The sequence below is a fragment of the Maylandia zebra genome, unplaced genomic scaffold, assembly GCF_041146795.1.
Source record: "Maylandia zebra isolate NMK-2024a unplaced genomic scaffold, Mzebra_GT3a scaffold31, whole genome shotgun sequence".
In the NCBI taxonomy this organism is placed as follows: domain Eukaryota; kingdom Metazoa; phylum Chordata; class Actinopteri; order Cichliformes; family Cichlidae; genus Maylandia; species Maylandia zebra.
The window spans coordinates 18,582-44,000 of record NW_027490061.1 but is presented as its reverse complement, the minus strand read 5'-3'; the positions used below and the strand labels follow the sequence as shown (position 1 = coordinate 44,000).

Sequence of the window (25,419 nt, the reverse complement as noted above, 5' to 3'; positions counted from 1 at the left end):
CAGCAGGCCCTGCCGGGTCGTTAGACACGCAGCATGGCAGGGATCGGTGACATAACATGTAGCAGTTTCCCTTCACAGAAGCGTCTGCAGCAGGTGGGTGGAGGAGGAGGCAGCAGAACCAGGCCTTTGGAGCACTGTGTCATCTCCTGGTCCTGATGCTTTGAATCTCCCTCTCTGTCTGTCTGTCTGTCTGTCTGTCACACACACACACACACAGAAGCTGGTCAAGTGCTGTGCAACTGGGATTGCACCTGTCGTCCACAGGAGGGCGCCTAGCTGGGAAGTCCAGTACATTCCATATTAAAGTTGTTGCAAGTGCATTTTTTGTGTAAAAGACAGACACACACACACACACACACACACACACACACACACACACACACACACACACACACACACAGTAAGGTCTGAAGTGCAAAATTTGAATTACATTCCTTTGTATCTCTCCCTCTCTCTCTCTCTCTCTCTCTCTCTCTCTGTCTCTCTCTCTCTCTGTCAACACACACACACACACACTCACACACACCAAAGCACACAGACAGAAGCTGGTCACAACTGCTGTGCAGCTGGGATTGAACCAGGGGGGCTCCCTCTGCTGGCTCAATGCGGTACAAAGTGTCAGAAGCTGTTAGATATCTGCTTTTGACAATCAATTGCACCTGTCATCCACAGGAGGGCGCCTAGCTGGGAAGTCCAGTACATTCCATATTAAAGTTGTTGCAAGTGCATTTTTTGTGTAAAAGACAGACACACACACACACACACACACACACACACACACACACACACTGTAAGGTCTGAAGTGCAAAATTTGAATTACATTCCTTTGTATCTCTCCCTCTCTCTCTCTCTCTCTCTCTCTCTGTCTCTCTCTCTCTCTCTCTCTCTCTGTCAACACACACACACACACACACACACACACACACACACACACTGTAAGGTCTGAAGTGCAAAATTTGAATTACATTCCTTTGTATCTCTCCCTCTCTCTCTCTCTCTCTCTCTGTCTCTCTCTCTCTGTCAACACACACACACACACACACACACACACACACGCACACACACACGCTCAATGGAGTATAAAATAAAGACCGGGGCAGTTCTCTCACTGGAGTCTCTTAGAGTGGAGGCTGCCCTTGCTAGCAAGAAGTTCTGTGTGTTTCTCTTCTCTGAGTCTTTACTGAAGAAGTGTTTTATAACATTTTCCTTAACAACTGACATGTGTTTTTTGTGTAAAAGAGAGAGAGACACACACACACACACTCACACTCACACTCAGCGGCTCAGAGATGAGGGAAAAACAACAGAAATCAGGATAGATTTTAATGTCAGGAGATGCCCTGTGATGCTGGGGCCATTGTGTAAGATTGGAATGTGTACCAGTGGCTGGTGGGTGGTCCTTGAAGGTCCCGGGAGGAGGCGGCGAGGAGGCAGCGGGTGGCTGGGCTTGAGCTGTGGATCAGGGACGTCATTAATTCTGCCTGGTGCTGCGTGTGCCCTGTGCAGCTTGGATGTCTGCCGCTGACGCTCTGTGGTTCCTGTTCTGCTGATCTCCTGGTCCACACACGGCTTCAGGGTGCACTGTACAAGCGGAGAAGAAATGCATCATTGGTTACCAAAATAAAACAGTGTCTTTCTGCCTGTGTCATTCTGTTTGGTTTCTTTGAGCGTTTGTTTCTTAAATACACAGCAAGTGTCACTCTCTCTCTCTCTGTCTCACACACACACACACACACACACACACCAAAGCAAACACACCAAAGCGCACACACACACACACACACACAGACACTGTGAGGTCTGCAGTTCAAAATTTGAATCTCAGAGCTTGGTGTTTTTGTCTCCCTCCAGTGGACAAATGCAGGTATGATTAGGGTTGGTTAGGTTAGGTTAAGGGGATTTAGCCAGAGCTTGACGGAATAAAATGGAATAACTGGGAAAGTAAGTGTCGTAGAGGGATGAAAGTGGTGTCTACGTGGGGATTTTCTGCCGCTCCGCACGCGCTGGTGAAGACCCCATGTCGATAGCACCAACGGTTCTGGACTTGGTGTAAATGGGTCCAAATTTGACGGAATAAAAAGGTCAAAGTGGCAGATAGGAGTGTCCGATCGGGCCGATTCCACCACCACTGTACTCAGCAGGCCCTGCCGGGTCGTTAGACACGCAGCATGGCAGGGATCGGTGACATAACATGTAGCAGTTTCCCTTCACAGAAGCGTCTGCAGCAGGTGGGTGGAGGAGGAGGCAGCAGAACCAGGCCTTTGGAGCACTGTGTCATCTCCTGGTCCTGATGCTTTGAATCTCCCTCTCTGTCTGTCTGTCTGTCTGTCTGTCTGTCACACACACACACACACACACACACACACACAGAAGCTGGTCAAGTGCTGTGCAACTGGGATTGCACCTGTCGTCCACAGGAGGGCGCCTAGCTGGGAAGTCCAGTACATTCCATATTAAAGTTGTTGCAAGTGCATTTTTTGTGTAAAAGACAGACACACACACACACACACACACACACACACACACACACACACACACACACACAGTAAGGTCTGAAGTGCAAAATTTGAATTACATTCCTTTGTATCTCTCCCTCTCTCTCTCTCTCTCTCTCTCTCTCTCTCTCTGTCAACACACACACACACACACACACACACACACACACACACACACACACAGTAAGGTCTGAAGTGCAAAATTTGAATTACATTCCTTTGTATCTCTCCCTCTCTCTCTCTCTCTCTCTCTGTCTCTCTCTCTCTCTGTCAACACACACACACACACACTCACACACACCAAAGCACACAGACAGAAGCTGGTCACAACTGCTGTGCAGCTGGGATTGAACCAGGGGGGCTCCCTCTGCTGGCTCAATGCGGTACAAAGTGTCAGAAGCTGTTAGATATCTGCTTTTGACAATCAATTGCACCTGTCATCCACAGGAGGGCGCCTAGCTGGGAAGTCCAGTACATTCCATATTAAAGTTGTTGCAAGTGCATTTTTTGTGTAAAAGACAGACACACACACACACACACACACACACACACACACACACACACACACACTGTAAGGTCTGAAGTGCAAAATTTGAATTACATTCCTTTGTATCTCTCCCTCTCTCTCTCTCTCTCTCTCTCTCTGTCTCTCTCTCTCTCTCTCTCTCTCTGTCAACACACACACACACACACACACACACACACACACACACACACACACACACACTGTAAGGTCTGAAGTGCAAAATTTGAATTACATTCCTTTGTATCTCTCCCTCTCTCTCTCTCTCTCTGTCTCTCTCTCTCTGTCAACACACACACACACACACACACACGCACACACACACGCTCAATGGAGTATAAAATAAAGACCGGGGCAGTTCTCTCACTGGAGTCTCTTAGAGTGGAGGCTGCCCTTGCTAGCAAGAAGTTCTGTGTGTTTCTCTTCTCTGAGTCTTTACTGAAGAAGTGTTTTATAACATTTTCCTTAACAACTGACATGTGTTTTTTGTGTAAAAGAGAGAGAGACACACACACACACACACACACACACACACACACACACACACACACACTCACACTCAGCGGCTCAGAGATGAGGGAAAAACAACAGAAATCAGGATAGATTTTAATGTCAGGAGATGCCCTGTGATGCTGGGGCCATTGTGTAAGATTGGAATGTGTACCAGTGGCTGGTGGGTGGTCCTTGAAGGTCCCAGGAGGAGGCGGCGAGGAGGCAGCGGGTGGCTGGGCTTGAGCTGTGGATCAGGGACGTCATTAATTCTGCCTGGTGCTGCGTGTGCCCTGTGCAGCTTGGATGTCTGCCGCTGACGCTCTGTGGTTCCTGTTCTGCTGATCTCCTGGTCCACACACGGCTTCAGGGTGCACTGTACAAGGGAAGAAGAAATGCATCATTGGTTACCAAAATAAAACAGTGTCTTTCTGCCTGTGTCATTCTGTTTGGTTTCTTTGAGCGTTTGTTTCTTAAATACACAGCAAGTGTCACTCTCTCTCTCTCTCTCTCTGTCACACACACACACACACACACACCAAAGCACACACACCAAAGCGCGCACACACACACACACACACACACACACACCAAAGCGCACACACACACACACACACACACACACACACACACACACACACACACACACACACAGACACTGTGAGGTTTGCAGTGCAAAATTTGAATTTTAGTGCATGGTGATTTGTCTCCCTCCAGTGGCCCACGGCAGGTATGATGAGGCTTAAATGATAGGTTATGGGGAAAAAGCCAGGAGAGGATGGGACAAAAGTGGAATAACTGAAAAAGTAAGAGGTGTAGAGGGCTGATGTTGGTGTCTAGGTGGGGGTTTTGGTGGGTGCCGGACGCTGTGGCGAAGAAGCCACGCCGATGGCTTCTTCGGTTCTGGAGATATGGCGAATCGGACCAAAAAGGATGGGACAAAAGGGTCCCAGTCGGAGAAAGGAAGGTGCAGAGGGCCTGGGTCCACCACCACTGTACTCAGCAGGCCCTGCCGGGTCGTTAGACACGCAGCATGGCAGGGATTGGTGACATAACATGTAGCAGTTTCCCTTCACAGAAGCCTCTGCAGCAGGTTGGTACAGGAGCAGGCACCAGAAGCAGGCCTGTGGAGCACTATGTCATCTGCTCGGCCTTGCTTCAGGATGCACTGTACAATTCGATAGCAAGACCTCATGGGTTACCACAAAAAAAACAGTGTCTTTCTGCCTCTGTCGTTCTCTTTGGTTTGTTTGAGCGCTTGTTTTTTAAATACACAGCAAGTGTCTCTCTCTCTCTGTCTGTCTCTCTGTCACACACACACACACACACACACACACACACACACACACACACAGAAGCAGAGCAGCTGCTGTGCCACTGGGATTGAACAAGAGGTGCTCCCTCTGCTGGCTCAATGCGGTACAAAGTGTCAGAAGGTGTTATACCGGCGAAAATAACATCTTTCAATTGCATGTTTGGTCCACAGGATGGCGCCTAGCAAGCAAGTCCTGTACATTGCATATTAAAAGTTGTTGCAAGTGCACTCACATGTATTTTTTGTGTAAAAGAGACACACACACACACACACACACACACACACACACACACACACACACGCTCAATGGAGTATAAAATAAAGACCGGGGCAGTTCTCTCACTGGAGTCTCTTAGAGTGGAGGCTGCCCTTGCTAGCAAGAAGTTCTGTGTGTTTCTCTTCTCTGAGTCTTTACTGAAGAAGTGTTTTATAACATTTTCCTTAACAACTGACATGTGTTTTTTGTGTAAAAGAGAGAGAGACACACACACACACACACACACTCACACTCACACTCAGCGGCTCAGAGATGAGGGAAAAACAACAGAAATCAGGATAGATTTTAATGTCAGGAGATGCCCTGTGATGCTGGGGCCATTGTGTAAGATTGGAATGTGTACCAGTGGCTGGTGGGTGGTCCTTGAAGGTCCCGGGAGGAGGCGGCGAGGAGGCAGCGGGTGGCTGGGCTTGAGCTGTGGATCAGGGACGTCATTAATTCTGCCTGGTGCTGCGTGTGCCCTGTGCAGCTTGGATGTCTGCCGCTGACGCTCTGTGGTTCCTGTTCTGCTGATCTCCTGGTCCACACACCGCTTCAGGGTGCACTGTACAAGGGAAGAAGAAATGCATCATTGGTTACCAAAATAAAACAGTGTCTTTCTGCCTGTGTCATTCTGTTTGGTTTCTTTGAGCGTTTGTTTCTTAAATACACAGCAAGTGTCACTCTCTCTCTCTGTCACACACACACACACACACACACACACACACACACACCAAAGCAAACACACCAAAGCGCACACACACACACACACACAGACACTGTGAGGTCTGCAGTTCAAAATTTGAATCTCAGAGCTTGGTGTTTTTGTCTCCCTCCAGTGGACAAATGCAGGTATGATTAGGGTAGGTTAGGTTAAGGGGATTTAGCCAGAGCTTGACGGAATAAAATGGAATAACTGGGAAAGTAAGTGTCGTAGAGGGATGAAAGTGGTGTCTACGTGGGGATTTTCTGCCGCTCCGCACGCGCTGGTGAAGACCCCATGTCGATAGCACCAACGGTTCTGGACTTGGTGTAAATGGGTCCAAATTTGACGGAATAAAAAGGTCAAAGTGGCAGATAGGAGTGTCCGATCGGGCCGATTCCACCACCACTGTACTCAGCAGGCCCTGCCGGGTCGTTAGACACGCAGCATGGCAGGGATCGGTGACATAACATGTAGCAGTTTCCCTTCACAGAAGCGTCTGCAGCAGGTGGGTGGAGGAGGAGGCAGCAGAACCAGGCCTTTGGAGCACTGTGTCATCTCCTGGTCCTGATGCTTTGAATCTCCCTCTCTGTCTGTCTGTCTGTCTGTCTGTCTGTCACACACACACACACACACACACACACACACAGAAGCTGGTCAAGTGCTGTGCAACTGGGATTGCACCTGTCGTCCACAGGAGGGCGCCTAGCTGGGAAGTCCAGTACATTCCATATTAAAGTTGTTGCAAGTGCATTTTTTGTGTAAAAGACAGACACACACACACACACACACACACACACACACACACACACACACACACACACAGTAAGGTCTGAAGTGCAAAATTTGAATTACATTCCTTTGTATCTCTCCCTCTCTCTCTCTCTCTCTCTCTCTCTCTCTCTGTCAACACACACACACACACACACACACACACACACACACACACACACACACAGTAAGGTCTGAAGTGCAAAATTTGAATTACATTCCTTTGTATCTCTCCCTCTCTCTCTCTCTCTCTCTCTGTCTCTCTCTCTCTCTGTCAACACACACACACACACACTCACACACACCAAAGCACACAGACAGAAGCTGGTCACAACTGCTGTGCAACTGGGATTGAACCAGGGGGGCTCCCTCTGCTGGCTCAATGCGGTACAAAGTGTCAGAAGCTGTTAGATATCTGCTTTTGACAATCAATTGCACCTGTCATCCACAGGAGGGCGCCTAGCTGGGAAGTCCAGTACATTCCATATTAAAGTTGTTGCAAGTGCATTTTTTGTGTAAAAGACAGACACACACACACACACACACACACACACACACACACACACACACACTGTAAGGTCTGAAGTGCAAAATTTGAATTACATTCCTTTGTATCTCTCCCTCTCTCTCTCTCTCTCTCTCTCTCTGTCTCTCTCTCTCTCTCTCTCTCTCTGTCAACACACACACACACACACACACACACACACACACACACACACACACACACACTGTAAGGTCTGAAGTGCAAAATTTGAATTACATTCCTTTGTATCTCTCCCTCTCTCTCTCTCTCTCTGTCTCTCTCTCTCTGTCAACACACACACACACACACACACACGCACACACACACGCTCAATGGAGTATAAAATAAAGACCGGGGCAGTTCTCTCACTGGAGTCTCTTAGAGTGGAGGCTGCCCTTGCTAGCAAGAAGTTCTGTGTGTTTCTCTTCTCTGAGTCTTTACTGAAGAAGTGTTTTATAACATTTTCCTTAACAACTGACATGTGTTTTTTGTGTAAAAGAGAGAGAGACACACACACACACACACACACACACACACACACACACACACACACACTCACACTCAGCGGCTCAGAGATGAGGGAAAAACAACAGAAATCAGGATAGATTTTAATGTCAGGAGATGCCCTGTGATGCTGGGGCCATTGTGTAAGATTGGAATGTGTACCAGTGGCTGGTGGGTGGTCCTTGAAGGTCCCAGGAGGAGGCGGCGAGGAGGCAGCGGGTGGCTGGGCTTGAGCTGTGGATCAGGGACGTCATTAATTCTGCCTGGTGCTGCGTGTGCCCTGTGCAGCTTGGATGTCTGCCGCTGACGCTCTGTGGTTCCTGTTCTGCTGATCTCCTGGTCCACACACGGCTTCAGGGTGCACTGTACAAGGGAAGAAGAAATGCATCATTGGTTACCAAAATAAAACAGTGTCTTTCTGCCTCTGTCATTCTGTTTGGTTTCTTTGAGCGTTTGTTTCTTAAATACACAGCAAGTGTCACTCTCTCTCTCTCTCTCTCTGTCACACACACACACACACACACACACAGAAGCAGAGCAGCTGCTTTGCCACTGGGATTGAACAAGAGGTGCTCCCTCTGCTGGCTCAATGCGGTACAAAGTGTCAGAAGGTGTTATACCGGCGAAAATAACATCTTTCAATTGCATGTTTGGTCCACAGGATGGCGCCTAGCTGGCAAGTCCTGTACATTGCATATTAAAAGTTGTTGCAAGTGCACTCACATGTATTTTTTGTGTAAAAGAGACACACACACACACACACACACACACACACACACACACGCTCAATGGAGTATAAAATAAAGACCGGGGCAGTTCTCTCACTGGAGTCTCTTAGAGTGGAGGCTGCCCTTGCTAGCAAGAAGTTCTGTGTGTTTCTCTTCTCTGAGTCTTTACTGAAGAAGTGTTTTATAACATTTTCCTTAACAACTGACATGTGTTTTTTGTGTAAAAGAGAGAGAGACACACACACACACACACACACTCACACTCAGCGGCTCAGAGATGAGGGAAAAACAACAGAAATCAGGATAGATTTTAATGTCAGGAGATGCCCTGTGATGCTGGGGCCATTGTGTAAGATTGGAATGTGTACCAGTGGCTGGTGGGTGGTCCTTGAAGGTCCCGGGAGGAGGCGGCGAGGAGGCAGCGGGTGGCTGGGCTTGAGCTGTGGATCAGGGACGTCATTAATTCTGCCTGGTGCTGCGTGTGCCCTGTGCAGCTTGGATGTCTGCCGCTGACGCTCTGTGGTTCCTGTTCTGCTGATCTCCTGGTCCACACACGGCTTCAGGGTGCACTGTACAAGCGGAGAAGAAATGCATCATTGGTTACCAAAATAAAACAGTGTCTTTCTGCCTGTGTCATTCTGTTTGGTTTCTTTGAGCGTTTGTTTCTTAAATACACAGCAAGTGTCACTCTCTCTCTCTCTGTCACACACACACACACACACACACCAAAGCACACACACCAAAGCACACACACCAAAGCACACACACACACACACACACACACACACACTGTGTATCATCACTGATTTCTATAATCCACATAATCCAGATTCGATTTGGTGCAATTTTTACTCAGAAAGTGAGAGATCTTATAATTCTGATCATTTATCAGTACTGACACTAAACTTTATCAGAGATGTGACCATCACAGCACATGCCATTGTGTCAAAGTAACTGAGAATAAAAAAATAAAAAAATAAAAACATAAAGGAGATTTTCCTGGCATGGATTTTATAGCAGATAACCTTAAAAATATTCTGCAATTATACCTAATTTGAAAAAGTTTACATTTCTTCAGTATTAAACAGCAGAAATTAAGCTTTATTATCCGACGTCATTTACAAAGGAAAGAAAAGACAGCGGCCGCCAGCGCTGTAAACAACCGTAGACTGATGGGTAATAAGCGAATGAGTAATGCAGAAAACACATGTTTGAGATGGGAAACTTTTCTTGAAGTTTCTCTCACAGTTCACTCACAGCTGTGGGTTTTATCGTGTTGGAAGCAAAACAGCAAAAGTAAGAAGGAATTAAGGATGATATTAGCCCCCACGCCGACTAAGCTAATTCTGATGCGTCGGTCCGCTCTGTTTACGTTTTCGTGTGGAATGCGTTTCCTGCTCTCATTTGCTGGTTGTTGTTGAAATAGTTTTGTGAGCTTTAACCTGAGATTCTGGCGTTTCTGGTAAAACACATTTATATTCATTCAATTCAGGATTTAATGAATCGATATCGCTTCATTCAAGCTACTCACCCGTCTCTATCCACCTCCACGTCCAGCTCGACCACGGACAGAGGTCCCGCCCCGACTATCTCTGATTGGTTTAGACCACGAAGGGGAATGACGTGTGTCTGTTGTTGAACACATGGACGTCTGTCGCTTGGCGAGCGATCGGGTGGTTTAGCGAGTGTCAGCCTCTTAAGTTTAAGACAAGCCCGGCTGCTTTTTAAGCGACGCGGCGCTAGCTACCCAGCTAGCTCAGTACACAGGAACTACTTCCGGTAGTTATACAAAATAAAAGCGTCCCCCATTATAATCCGCTATAATGCCATACTTCCGCTGCGCGCGCCGTTGATATATACCTTGGCTTTACATTAATTGTGAGAAAACAAAACAAACAAATAACTCACCGTTGAGTCGATTGTGAGGTAGTGTAAAGACGAATGAATCGGCTGGGTTATTGCACGCTGTCAACTGGTCTGTAGTGTAGGATTTGTCGATATCTGACAAGTAGGCCAACCACAGGGACACAGCGGCCGCCTCCATTACTCCCGACATACCACTAGAGTGAGCCAGCACACCACAAATGAAGTTTTCTTGTTCTCCATTCATTTCAATGGGAAAAAACTTGCATTAAAATATTCATATTTAAAAAACTATAGAAGTAATAAACACCAAAAGTCATAGCAACTCATTCCAGCTCCAGCCGCACACAATGATATATCATATGTGAACCTTGTCTCAAAACTGTGGGGCGAGTTAAGGTCCAAAATAAACACCAAAAGTCATAGCAATTAGATGGAGTCATTGCTTTGGCAATGACTCCATCTAATGGTTAAATTTCTGAACTGCAGGCTCAGTAAGTAAGTAAGTAAGTAAGTAAGTAAACTTTATTCATTAAGCGCTTTTCACAGACAGACATTCACAAAGCAGCAGTGATGAGACGCAGGTCTTGCGTCCATGACTGCCCTCGCGAGTTAAAGACAGCTGCAGTGTTTGTGTTTTCTAACTCAGGTGTCTCAGCTGAAGAACTGCGGGGTGATTTTAAGAAATCCCCTGTCAATTGGTTATGAGCAAAAATTGTTTCTATAAAAAAAAAAACCCAGTTTCAACCGTAACGTGAAGTACACATTTTATTATTTTTTTCCTTTTAGTGAAAGGAAACAGCCGTCGCCGGTATGCTAGTGCGCACGCTCCACCCCCTCCTACGCCTCTTTCCCCCCCTTCTTTTTGCTTTGTAAATAAACAGAAATGTGACTTTTGCTTCATAAACAGTTTGACAAACAAGTGGTGCCTGCAGGGTGTATATTCATGGTATAACCGGCATAAACACAGCCTCACTTCGTGTGTGATTGTGCAGGAAATACAACTGTGCGCTCAGCTTCGAAAAAGGACCGCATCTATCCATTTATCCTCATCTCACCTCTATGTATGTGCTCTCTTTGAGCGCAGGTGCGGCTCTTTGCTGTGACACATCTCTAATGTAGTCTAGACGCTCCGGCGCCAGGGGTCATCGGGTGACACACACACACACACACAAACAACAAGTAACACAACATGGACCATGAACTCTGCGTGACTCAACTATACCAAGACAGTTCACCTATTACGAGCCTTTAAAGTAAGCTTATTGCTAAATAGTCTTGATATTTAATCAACAGGTAAGGTAACACCTGATTCTGTTCACATGGACGGAGTTTTTTCAGTGCTAAATAGTCTGCACATCCCGGCTCTTATTATTTATTTTGCTGCGTTATTTTGCAAAATTATCTAATCTAAAAATAAACTACATAAATGAGTGCGATGCAATATTTTGCTCTTGGTGTTTTCAGTCCTTTATGTCCATCTTATGTGTCCTTTTTTTCTGTTATCAATCAACCAACCGATCATTCGATTAAAGGCCTGTCAACGGGCTTCGTAAAGGTTCTTTTAAGGTCACCAGAAAGCTACATAAAAGACTGCACCTGCACCTGCACCAAAGTTCTTTTTTTTTTCTCTCTATCTCCGAACATTGTTGCATTTTAAAACCTTCTTCAGTGAGCTATAAATAGGTCACAAGTGAAACACTAAAGTGGCTAACCTTTCTGTGGAATTAAATAGATTTCTAAAAATGTGCCCATAGTGTCAGTACAGGATTGTGAACATCGCAACGCAAAGTTTTTGATTTCTCTCAAAACATATATTTCTTTTCATGTTGAACAGATAATATCTTTAATTTGAGTCAAAGTGATTTGCACTTGAACACGCCCACCAGAAATAGACCGGGACCCATTTTTATTCTGCATGGCTGCTGGAAACATCATGTCACATCTTTGATTAATTTCATCTGAAAATAAACGTAAGTAAAGCCAAGTGTGTTACAAAAGCTTTTATAATTTGTATTGCCAAAATCGCAGAAAATAACCCCATTTAAGCTGGGTCGACAGCCACCCCTAATTTTTGCATGATTGTAGCTGCTAGCTATAAGCTAGCTAGCTATCCTGCGCAACGTTAGAACTGGTTACCAGAAACCGACCATCACAGTCGGGAATACAAGTTAGTATACTGGTAAAAAACGGCTTTTTGCCTAACTAGCTAGCGTTACCACGATGCATCGGTGGTGGATAAAGCTAGCTAGCATAAGTTCATAGTTCATAACATTCATAGTATAACTCCGTGCTCCGCTTCGTTTGAATTTTTCTGGTGAGCTCGCGGTTTCTAGACACAAGCTTGTGTTTGTGCGCGCACGTTTGTCTCTCTTCATATAAATATCTGTGTGTTATGTGTGTGTACACCGAGCGCAAAAGATAATTATTAATGTGCATGATTTAGAGACAGAAATAACAAGCCAGCATATAAGATCAATGACATAAGACTAATTCCTTCAATTGACTTTCAGGCGCAGCTCGGAAAAATGTGCATTTTCTGAAGAAATTTTAATTTTAACAGCAAAAAATTGACCCTATGCCAAACTTAGTCGCTAATGGCTGGTCTGTAGACTGTTTGGTATGTCATGTTACGTATTTCTTGGTTTTTCTATGTAATGTGTTTTATAGAGAAGTAACATTATTCTTTTTTTTCTGTATGCTTTCAGAACCACAGATCGCTCCATCCATTCCATGGCTGAAGCATACATTTTCATTTAATCTGAACAGGTATCATTTTGCATTTACACTGCACATCCTTTTTAAACATTTCATAATAATCTAGACTCTCCCTCATTATCCTCTCATTCACCTTGCTGATGTGTTGAGGACTTGATAAAAGAATACATGGTATGTCCATATCTGTTCTGTCTCTACATGAGATGCAGTCTCTTGATGTAAATTTGACAACTCTGCTATTAAATGCAGTGATTAATGTAGGACAGCAACGATTAATCAACTCATCAAGTTAATATCTTAGGGTTCTGTATTGTTTTCTTTTTTTTTCTTGGGCTTTGTGGAACATTTATGAAAATGTTCCACCATTGATTTAATTTAATGATTATGCAATTCACAATCTGATTAGTCAAATAATTGTTCTAATAGTCTGTGACCAAACAACTATCAAAATAGTAGTTTATTATGGTCAAAGATTTATCAGGTGTGCCAGACTTCAATTCTTCACTTGTACATTTTGTTCCATATTTTACCTCAAGATATCCCAGAAAGATGAAGCTGAGGAAGAGCTGCAGAGTACCACCATGGCACTCTTCGTCTTCAGGGACAACTCAAGCCTCCTACATCAGCCTCGAGACATCGGGATAATCATTGATGGTGTGGAAGTCCTGAATGAGTTGCCTTCTGTGGCAGCTGGAGTGGCAATGGTCTTTGGACTCTGTTATGCTCTTAATATGGAATATCCACGAGGATTCAGGTTCACCTTTGAGGCTCTTCAAAAGATTATGATGGAGCTTGACTTTAACAAGATGACCTCTAAGATTCGCAAACTTAATTGTGAACTTAACACTGCACAGTAGTGTGTTTGCATGCATGTGTGCATGTGTATGTGCACATGCATGTGCATGTGTGCTTGGTTATTTTGCTTGGTTGGCCTGCAGTGGTATTCTACATTCAAAATTTATAAGAACACCCATTTGAAAGGGAGATTTAAGTTGATTTCATTGATACATGTGTAGATTTTTTTTTTTTTTTTACATTGTACAGGCACAGTGCACATATAAACATTTTTGAGTACTTGCAAATTGGTTTAAAAATAGTTTTTATAATGGTTTTATGCCAGTTTTAGACAGGTTGCAGGTTTTATACTGGTTTTCAAAAGATTGCAGGTTTTATACTGGTTTTCAAAAGATTGCAGGTTTTATAAAACAAACATTTCTCTAATCATTTCTGCCGTAGCACTAAATCTGTATATTACTAATCCTCTCTATTGATTATAGTTAAAATGGTTTGGAACAATAAATAATTTTGAAATAATTGGTTGGCCAACTGTCTTGTTTTTTATAGGAAATGCAGAGCATTTTTGAACTGAAATGAAATGTAAAAAATATAGTTTGAATATATGTAAATCAATTACCTGGCTTCAACACAAACATATTAGTTCATGTTAATTTGGTTCGATGTGAATACATTAGGTTGGTTAAATTTCAATATATTAGCTTGGTTCAATAATTAAAATATGGTTCTATGTAAAAAAATCAATTTGGATCAATGCAAAATTTAAAGTTTCAGTCAAGTCTAGTAATATTGTTTATATCAACATAAAAGTATCAGGTCATATCAAGTGACTCAATTTGGATTCTATAAAGCCAAATATTTTGGATGTGACAACTGGACATCATTTTTTTTAATTTGAATAGGGTTATTTTTTTTTTACAGTGTAGTTTATTTCTCACAGTTTTTTAAAAATTCTCTTGCTTTATGGTTCTTAGCGCTGTTACCAGTCTTTGCATTTATCATCATTTTTTCTCTTTTTTCTTTCATGTTACACAAACATGATTACATATTGCATATGAATCAAGGTTGTGCAGAGGTGGTTGCATTTCCCAGACAATCATGCAAAATATATACATTTCTTTTTTTAAAAATGACATGGTGCGACAGGACTGTAGCACAGTAATACAGCAACATCAGAGGCAAATTCCATTCAAGTTTTGCAAGCCTAGCTTTGAACTTTATTTAAATAAACGGCAGTGACTCGTTATGACAAGGATCATTCGTAATCTCACTCAAACCATGCTGAACGGCTCTAACCCAATTAGGAACATAGGGTTGTTGTTTTTTTTGTTTTTTTTAAAAAGAAAAAAACATAACTGAACACAACAGTATGTCAGTGCAGTGACTAATCAGGCAGTACAGTTTCAGGAACCGTTTTAACTGAGGCAGGATGGCATTTTGGTTTTTAAATGGGCATTTAAAACCTGAAATAATCCTAAAGGCTTAGACAAAAAGGTGACATTTGTTTTCGAAATTGAGGTGATGGGCATCTTAGTCGCTGTCACTCCTCTCTCCTCTCTGGAGCAGCCTCTTTCCACTGGAGGGCACGGGAACCTCATGCTTCACTGAGACCTTTGACTTGCTTTTGCTGTCCTTGTCAAGCAGCTCCAAACCGTCATTGATCTTCTTCAACATCTCGTAACGCTCACGCCCACGAACAGGGAGGAGAAAAACCTCCTTGTCGTCCCCCTCAGCACTGGAGGTACATTTGGACTTCTTTGTGGATGTGGTGTCAGGAGGTGGTGCGCTCTTTCGTTTTTTCGCCTCTTTGGTGCCGCTCTCCTTCTTCTGTTTATTGTCCTCCTGTAGCTGTAACAAAGAGGGACGAAATAACAAAAAAGAGAAACATATTTGTCAAGTAATTTTACCCCCCCCCCCAAAAGTGGCATTTAACATGATGATATTCTACTGCCTTCTGGGGGAGGGAAGGAACAGCGGTTTTTCTTTTGAGTTTATATTCAAGTTTTCTCCTTCTTGCCCCCTCTGGTGTACAATTTCTTCCTTTTTCCTGTTTAAAAAGAGTTCACATATTTTGTCATTTGACTGTAAGCAGTGCAAGGAGGAGATGCTCGCTTTTTGCATGACAGTCTGCCACTTCAGTCTTCCCTTTCTTTATAAGGCTGGAAAATACTTCAGACCCCTCCTCAGGCAGTAAGGGGCCTGAGGTGGGGTCTGAACTGTGGGTACCGGTATGAGGAGAGAAGGGGGACAGGACTGGATAGTGGCTTAAAGTTAGGATTTGGTTTGATTTGAACGGTCGTCCTTCACAGTCCTCCTCCAACACTGACAAGGATTGTCCACAAAAAAACCCCAAAAAACCCCCCCAAAGAACTGGTCTCCCATTAACATTCATTCAACGTGTACACAAAGATAGACGTTTTTGGAAAAGCATATTTAATACAAAAGGAGACTTCTCAAACTAAAGAGGAGAGTATTGGCGACTGGTAACACACTGCTGCTGCGACCGACTGGAACACAAGACGACAGGTAAAAATTAAAATAACTAGCAATAATTAGGGGTTAGGTTATGGGGAAAAAGCCAGGAGAGGATGGGACAAAAGTGGAATAACTGAAAAAGTAAGAGGTGTAGAGGGCTGATGTTGGTGTCTAGGTGGGGGTTTTGGTGGGTGCCGGACGCTGTGGCGAAGAGGCCACGCCGATGGCTTCTTCGGTTCTGGAGATATGGCGAATCGGACCAAAAAGGATGGGACAAAACGGTCCCAGTCGGAGAAAGGAAGGTGCAGAGGGCCTGGGTCCACCACCACTGTACTCAGCAGGCCCTGCCGGGTCGTTAGACACGCAGCATGGCAGGGATCGGTGACATAACATGTAGCAGTTTCCCTTCACAGAAGCGTCTGCAGCAGGTGGGTGGAGGAGGAGGCAGCAGAACCAGGCCTTTGGAGCACTGTGTCATCTCCTGGTCCTGATGCTTTGAATCTCCCTCTCTGTCTGTCTGTCTGTCTGTCTGTCACACACACACACACACACACACACACACACACACACACACACAGAAGCTGGTCAAGTGCTGTGCAACTGGGATTGCACCTGTCGTCCACAGGAGGGCGCCTAGCTGGGAAGTCCAGTACATTCCATATTAAAGTTGTTGCAAGTGCATTTTTTGTGTAAAAGACAGACACACACACACACACACACACACACACACACACACACACACAGTAAGGTCTGAAGTGCAAAATTTGAATTACATTCCTTTGTATCTCTCCCTCTCTCTCTCTCTCTCTCTCTCTCTCTCTCTGTCAACACACACACACACACACTCACACACACCAAAGCACACAGACAGAAGCTGGTCACAACTGCTGTGCAACTGGGATTGAACCAGGGGGGCTCCCTCTGCTGGCTCAATGCGGTACAAAGTGTCAGAAGCTGTTAGATATCTGCTTTTGACAATCAATTGCACCTGTCATCCACAGGAGGGCGCCTAGCTGGGAAGTCCAGTACATTCCATATTAAAGTTGTTGCAAGTGCATTTTTTGTGTAAAAGACAGACACACACACACACACACACACACACACACACACACACACACACACACACACACTGTAAGGTCTGAAGTGCAAAATTTGAATTACATTCCTTTGTATCTCTCCCTCTCTCTCTCTCTCTCTCTCTCTCTGTCTCTCTCTCTCTCTCTCTCTCTCTGTCAACACACACACACACACACACACACACACACACACACACACACACACACACACACACACTGTAAGGTCTGAAGTGCAAAATTTGAATTACATTCCTTTGTATCTCTCCCTCTCTCTCTCTCTCTGTCTCTCTCTCTCTCTCTCTGTCAACACACACACGCACACACACACGCTCAATGGAGTATAAAATAAAGACCGGGGCAGTTCTCTCACTGGAGTCTCTTAGAGTGGAGGCTGCCCTTGCTAGCAAGAAGTTCTGTGTGTTTCTCTTCTCTGAGTCTTTACTGAAGAAGTGTTTTATAACATTTTCCTTAACAACTGACATGTGTTTTTTGTGTAAAAGAGAGAGAGACACACACACACACACACACACACACACACACTCACACTCAGCGGCTCAGAGATGAGGGAAAAACAACAGAAATCAGGATAGATTTTAATGTCAGGAGATGCCCTGTGATGCTGGGGCCATTGTGTAAGATTGGAATGTGTACCAGTGGCTGGTGGGTGGTCCTTGAAGGTCCCGGGAGGAGGCGGCGAGGAGGCAGCGGGTGGCTGGGCTTGAGCTGTGGATCAGGGACGTCATTAATTCTGCCTGGTGCTGCGTGTGCCCTGTGCAGCTTGGATGTCTGCCGCTGACGCTCTGTGGTTCCTGTTCTGCTGATCTCCTGGTCCACACACGGCTTCAGGGTGCACTGTACAAGGGAAGAAGAAATGCATCATTGGTTACCAAAATAAAACAGTGTCTTTCTGCCTGTGTCATTCTGTTTGGTTTCTTTGAGCGTTTGTTTCTTAAATACACAGCAAGTGTCACTCTCTCTCTCTCTCTCTCTGTCACACACACACACACACACACACACACCCCAAAGCACACACACCAAAGCGCACACACACACACACACACACACACACACACACACACACACACACAGACACTGTGAGGTCTGCAGTTCAAAATTTGAATCTCAGAGCTTGGTTTTTTTGTCTCCCTCCAGTGGACAAATGCAGGTATGATTAGGGTTGGTTAGGTTAGGTTAAGGGGATTTAGCCAGAGCTTGACGGAATAAAATGGAATAACTGGGAAAGTAAGTGTCGTAGAGGGATGAAAGTGGTGTCTACGTGGGGATTTTCTGCCGCTCCGCACGCGCTGGTGAAGACCCCATGTCGATAGCACCAACGGTTCTGGACTTGGTGTAAATGGGTCCAAATTTGACGGAATAAAAAGGTCAAAGTGGCAGATAGGAGTGTCCGATCGGGCCGATTCCACCACCACTGTACTCAGCAGGCCCTGCCGGGTCGTTAGACACGCAGCATGGCAGGGATCGGTGACATAACATGTAGCAGTTTCCCTTCACAGAAGCGTCTGCAGCAGATGGGTGGAGGAGGAGGCAGCAGAACCAGGCCTTTGGAGCACTGTGTCATCTCCTGGTCCTGATGCTTTGAATCTCCCTCTCTGTCTGTCTGTCTGTCAGTCTGTCTGTCTGTCACACACACACACACACACACACACACACACACACACAGAAGCTGGTCAAGTGCTGTGCAACTGGGATTGCACCTGTCGTCCACAGGAGGGCGCCTAGCTGGGAAGTCCAGTACATTCCATATTAAAGTTGTTGCAAGTGCATTTTTTGTGTAAAAGACAGACACACACACACACACACACACACACACACACACACACACACACACAGTAAGGTCTGAAGTGCAAAATTTGAATTACATTCCTTTGTATCTCTCCCTCTCTCTCTCTCTCTCTCTCTCTCTGTCTCTCTCTCTCTCTGTCAACACACACACACACACACACTCACACACACCAAAGCACACAGACAGAAGCTGGTCACAACTGCTGTGCAACTGGGATTGAACCAGGGGGGCTCCCTCTGCTGGCTCAATGCGGTACAAAGTGTCAGAAGCTGTTAGATATCTGCTTTTGACAATCAATTGCACCTGTCATCCACAGGAGGGCGCCTAGCTGGGAAGTCCAGTACATTCCATATTAAAGTTGTTGCAAGTGCATTTTTTGTGTAAAAGACAGACACACAAACACACACACACACACACACACACACACACACACACACTGTAAGGTCTGAAGTGCAAAATTTGAATTACATTCCTTTGTATCTCTCCCTCTCTCTCTCTCTCTCTCTCTCTCTCTGTCTCTCTCTCTCTCTCTCTCTCTCTGTCAACACACACACACACACACACACACACACACACACACACACACACACACACTGTAAGGTCTGAAGTGCAAAATTTGAATTACATTCCTTTGTATCTCTCCCTCTCTCTCTCTCTCTCTCTCTCTCTGTCTCTCTCTCTCTCTCTCTGTCAACACACACACACACACACACACACACACACACGCTCAATGGAGTATAAAATAAAGACCGGGGCAGTTCTCTCACTGGAGTCTCTTAGAGTGGAGGCTGCCCTTGCTAGCAAGAAGTTCTGTGTGTTTCTCTTCTCTGAGTCTTTACTGAAGAAGTGTTTTATAACATTTTCCTTAACAACTGACATGTGTTTTTTGTGTAAAAGAGAGAGAGACACACACACACACACACACACTCACACTCAGCGGCTCAGAGATGAGGGAAAAACAACAGAAATCAGGATAGATTTTAATGTCAGGAGATGCCCTGTGATGCTGGGGCCATTGTGTAAGATTGGAATGTGTACCAGTGGCTGGTGGGTGGTCCTTGAAGGTCCCGGGAGGAGGCGGCGAGGAGGCAGCGGGTGGCTGGGCTTGAGCTGTGGATCAGGGACGTCATTAATTCTGCCTGGTGCTGCGTGTGCCCTGTGCAGCTTGGATGTCTGCCGCTGACGCTCTGTGGTTCCTGTTCTGCTGATCTCCTGGTCCACACACGGCTTCAGGGTGCACTGTACAAGGGAAGAAGAAATGCATCATTGGTTACCAAAATAAAACAGTGTCTTTCTGCCTGTGTCATTCTGTTTGGTTTCTTTGAGCGTTTGTTTCTTAAATACACAGCAAGTGTCACTCTCTCTCTCTCTGTCACACACACACACACACACACACCAAAGCACACACACCAAAGCACACACACCAAAGCACACACACACACACACACACACACACACACTGTGTATCATCACTGATTTCTATAATCCACATAATCCAGATTCGATTTGGTGCAATTTTTACTCAGAAAGTGAGAGATCTTATAATTCTGATCATTTATCAGTACTGACACTAAACTTTATCAGAGATGTGACCATCACAGCACATGCCATTGTGTCAAAGTAACTGAGAATAAAAAAATAAAAAAATAAAAACATAAAGGAGATTTTCCTGGCATGGATTTTATAGCAGATAACCTTAAAAATATTCTGCAATTATACCTAATTTGAAAAAGTTTACATTTCTTCAGTATTAAACAGCAGAAATTAAGCTTTATTATCCGACGTCATTTACAAAGGAAAGAAAAGACAGCGGCCGCCAGCGCTGTAAACAACCGTAGACTGATGGGTAATAAGCGAATGAGTAATGCAGAAAACACATGTTTGAGATGGGAAACTTTTCTTGAAGTTTCTCTCACAGTTCACTCACAGCTGTGGGTTTTATCGTGTTGGAAGCAAAACAGCAAAAGTAAGAAGGAATTAAGGATGATATTAGCCCCCACGCCGACTAAGCTAATTCTGATGCGTCGGTCCGCTCTGTTTACGTTTTCGTGTGGAATGCGTTTCCTGCTCTCATTTGCTGGTTGTTGTTGAAATAGTTTTGTGAGCTTTAACCTGAGATTCTGGCGTTTCTGGTAAAACACATTTATATTCATTCAATTCAGGATTTAATGAATCGATATCGCTTCATTCAAGCTACTCACCCGTCTCTATCCACCTCCACGTCCAGCTCGACCACGGACAGAGGTCCCGCCCCGACTATCTCTGATTGGTTTAGACCACGAAGGGGAATGACGTGTGTCTGTTGTTGAACACATGGACGTCTGTCGCTTGGCGAGCGATCGGGTGGTTTAGCGAGTGTCAGCCTCTTAAGTTTAAGACAAGCCCGGCTGCTTTTTAAGCGACGCGGCGCTAGCTACCCAGCTAGCTCAGTACACAGGAACTACTTCCGGTAGTTATACAAAATAAAAGCGTCCCCCATTATAATCCGCTATAATGCCATACTTCCGCTGCGCGCGCCGTTGATATATACCTTGGCTTTACATTAATTGTGAGAAAACAAAACAAACAAATAACTCACCGTTGAGTCGATTGTGAGGTAGTGTAAAGACGAATGAATCGGCTGGGTTATTGCACGCTGTCAACTGGTCTGTAGTGTAGGATTTGTCGATATCTGACAAGTAGGCCAACCACAGGGACACAGCGGCCGCCTCCATTACTCCCGACATACCACTAGAGTGAGCCAGCACACCACAAATGAAGTTTTCTTGTTCTCCATTCATTTCAATGGGAAAAAACTTGCATTAAAATATTCATATTTAAAAAACTATAGAAGTAATAAACACCAAAAGTCATAGCAACTCATTCCAGCTCCAGCCGCACACAATGATATATCATATGTGAACCTTGTCTCAAAACTGTGGGGCGAGTTAAGGTCCAAAATAAACACCAAAAGTCATAGCAATTAGATGGAGTCATTGCTTTGGCAATGACTCCATCTAATGGTTAAATTTCTGAACTGCAGGCTCAGTAAGTAAGTAAGTAAGTAAGTAAGTAAACTTTATTCATTAAGCGCTTTTCACAGACAGACATTCACAAAGCAGCAGTGATGAGACGCAGGTCTTGCGTCCATGACTGCCCTCGCGAGTTAAAGACAGCTGCAGTGTTTGTGTTTTCTAACTCAGGTGTCTCAGCTGAAGAACTGCGGGGTGATTTTAAGAAATCCCCTGTCAATTGGTTATGAGCAAAAATTGTTTCTATAAAAAAAAAAACCCAGTTTCAACCGTAACGTGAAGTACACATTTTATTATTTTTTTCCTTTTAGTGAAAGGAAACAGCCGTCGCCGGTATGCTAGTGCGCACGCTCCACCCCCTCCTACGCCTCTTTCCCCCCCTTCTTTTTGCTTTGTAAATAAACAGAAATGTGACTTTTGCTTCATAAACAGTTTGACAAACAAGTGGTGCCTGCAGGGTGTATATTCATGGTATAACCGGCATAAACACAGCCTCACTTCGTGTGTGATTGTGCAGGAAATACAACTGTGCGCTCAGCTTCGAAAAAGGACCGCATCTATCCATTTATCCTCATCTCACCTCTATGTATGTGCTCTCTTTGAGCGCAGGTGCGGCTCTTTGCTGTGACACATCTCTAATGTAGTCTAGACGCTCCGGCGCCAGGGGTCATCGGGTGACACACACACACACACACAAACAACAAGTAACACAACATGGACCATGAACTCTGCGTGACTCAACTATACCAAGACAGTTCACCTATTACGAGCCTTTAAAGTAAGCTTATTGCTAAATAGTCTTGATATTTAATCAACAGGTAAGGTAACACCTGATTCTGTTCACATGGACGGAGTTTTTTCAGTGCTAAATAGTCTGCACATCCCGGCTCTTATTATTTATTTTGCTGCGTTATTTTGCAAAATTATCTAATCTAAAAATAAACTACATAAATGAGTGCGATGCAATATTTTGCTCTTGGTGTTTTCAGTCCTTTATGTCCATCTTATGTGTCCTTTTTTTCTGTTATCAATCAACCAACCGATCATTCGATTAAAGGCCTGTCAACGGGCTTCGTAAAGGTTCTTTTAAGGTCACCAGAAAGCTACATAAAAGACTGCACCTGCACCTGCACCAAAGTTCTTTTTTTTTTCTCTCTATCTCCGAACATTGTTGCATTTTAAAACCTTCTTCAGTGAGCTATAAATATGAGGCGCTCCAAACACACTCTCAGTTTTACTTCTGCCAAAAAATGACCACAATGCCGAGACAACTGGAGGTCCAGAACTCGATCCTCACTGGTGGGGACAGCTTTAACATGTGGCACGACTACCTGAATCTGAGCCAAGTGTTCGAGAAACTGTGCAGCAACCGTGAGGTTGATAACCGAGACACCGAGCGTCCAAAGAAGGGACAAGCGCCCCCTTGGAGTAAGGTCCACACTTCCACTCGGGGGAAGAAATCCTCCAAAAACTCATCACAGTCCAGTCCGACCAGCAGCGCGTCGGACACCAGCAGCAGCGCCTCATCCTCGGACTACTGCCGCTTATGCAAGCAGAACGGGGAGACTCCGAGGGTGTACCTATCTCACAAGCTCAAATCAGACGACGGGATAGTTTTCTGCCCCGTCCTCCGGAACTACACTTGCCCGATCTGCGAAGCCACCGGTGACAGCGCTCACACACGCAAGTACTGCCCGCAGATGAAGTGCGAGGCTGCTGGGAGGATGCAGACGGTAGGCAAGTTCTGGTAGCTGCTGAAAACTGAAGCTGCGAGAAACTGTACATATTTACCGAACTGTTTGGGGTATGTGTTCGTGTTGGCAGAGACCGTTTCAGTTCCAAAGACTGTTTCAAGTTTGACTGTCAAACACTCCGCTGCAGTCTGCAGCAAGGAGCTCTCATCCAGCACATCTGTGGAGCCCCGAGCCGGGGTGAGCGCTCTCAAACCTCGGAAAAAATTAAACTCTTTAAAGTCCTCGAGTGTTTATTGTTGTTGTTATTGTTGTTGTTGTTGTTTAATATGATACAATTTCGGGGGTACTTCATAGGTCACAAGTGAAACACTAAAGTGGCTAACCTTTCTGTGGAATTAAATAGATTTCTAAAAATGTGCCCATAGTGTCAGTGCGCGAGTCTTTTAGTTAAAATGCATATGCTATATTATCCCTCATGTCAGACAGATTATTCGACAAAAACGTCAGTATTTTGTCTTTTTTTTTTTTTTTTTTTTTTTTTTTTTTGGTATTATAGAAAATTTTTAACTCACATGCAACTCTTCCACTTGAAGTTACAGATGTACCTGAACTCACCAGAGAACATGCGTCATAAAAAAATAATTAAATTAAATTAAAAGTAACACTTCAAGGCAAAAGTGAAACGATTATGTGAAGTGAGAAATTGAATTAAGGTTCAATAGTTTTAGTTTCAAAATAGAGGGGCTGGGGAAATACAGTATACAAGGTCAAAACAGAGTTTGTACAAGTTTGTACAAAGACAGCTGCAGTGTTTGTGTTTTCTAACTCAGGTGTCTCAGCTGAAGAACTGCGGGGTGATTTTAAGAAATCCCCTGTCAATTGGTTATGAGCAAAAATTGTTTCTATAAAATAAAAATTAAAAAAACACAAAAAAAACCCCAGTTTCAACCGTAACGTGAAGTACACATTTTATTATTTTTTTCCTTTTAGTGAAAGGAAACAGCCGTCGCCGGTATGCTAGTGCGCACGCTCCACCCCCTCCTACGCCTCTTTCCCCCCCTTCTTTTTGCTTTGTAAATAAACAGAAATGTGACTTTTGCTTCATAAACAGTTTGACAAACAAGTGGTGCCTGCAGGGTGTATATTCATGGTATAACCGGCATAAACACAGCCTCACTTCGTGTGTGATTGTGCAGGAAATACAACTGTGCGCTCAGCTTCGAAAAAGGACCGCATCTATCCATTTATCCTCATCTCACCTCTATGTATGTGCTCTCTTTGAGCGCAGGTGCGGCTCTTTGCTGTGACACATCTCTAATGTAGTCTAGACGCTCCGGCGCCAGGGGTCATCGGGTGACACACACACACACACACAAACAACAAGTAACACAACATGGACCATGAACTCTGCGTGACTCAACTATACCAAGACAGTTCACCTATTACGAGCCTTTAAAGTAAGCTTATTGCTAAATAGTCTTGATATTTAATCAACAGGTAAGGTAACACCTGATTCTGTTCACATGGACGGAGTTTTTTCAGTGCTAAATAGTCTGCACATCCCGGCTCTTATTATTTATTTTGCTGCGTTATTTTGCAAAATTATCTAATCTAAAAATAAACTACATAAATGAGTGCGATGCAATATTTGCTCTTGGTGTTTTCAGTCCTTTATG

General features: G+C 44.4%; 1 protein-coding gene and 1 long non-coding RNA gene across 2 annotated transcripts; both read left to right on the top strand.

Annotated features, from left to right (window-relative positions):
- The first annotated feature begins 11,909 nt into the window (after nucleotides 1–11,909).
- Nucleotides 11,910–14,202, top strand: LOC143416186 (uncharacterized). The gene is made up of 3 exons (XR_013096564.1): nucleotides 11,910–12,143; nucleotides 12,879–12,939; nucleotides 13,425–14,202. It is a non-coding gene; the product is annotated as an uncharacterized LOC143416186 (long non-coding RNA).
- A 9,053-nt stretch (nucleotides 14,203–23,255) lies between these two features.
- LOC143416194 (nanos homolog 2-like) lies at nucleotides 23,256–24,012 on the top strand. The gene has a single exon (XM_076881612.1). The coding sequence runs from the start codon at nucleotides 23,300–23,302 to the stop codon at nucleotides 23,798–23,800; it is 501 nt and encodes a 166-aa protein (XP_076737727.1). The 5' UTR covers nucleotides 23,256–23,299; the 3' UTR covers nucleotides 23,801–24,012.
- Nucleotides 24,013–25,419: the final 1,407 nt, after the last annotated feature.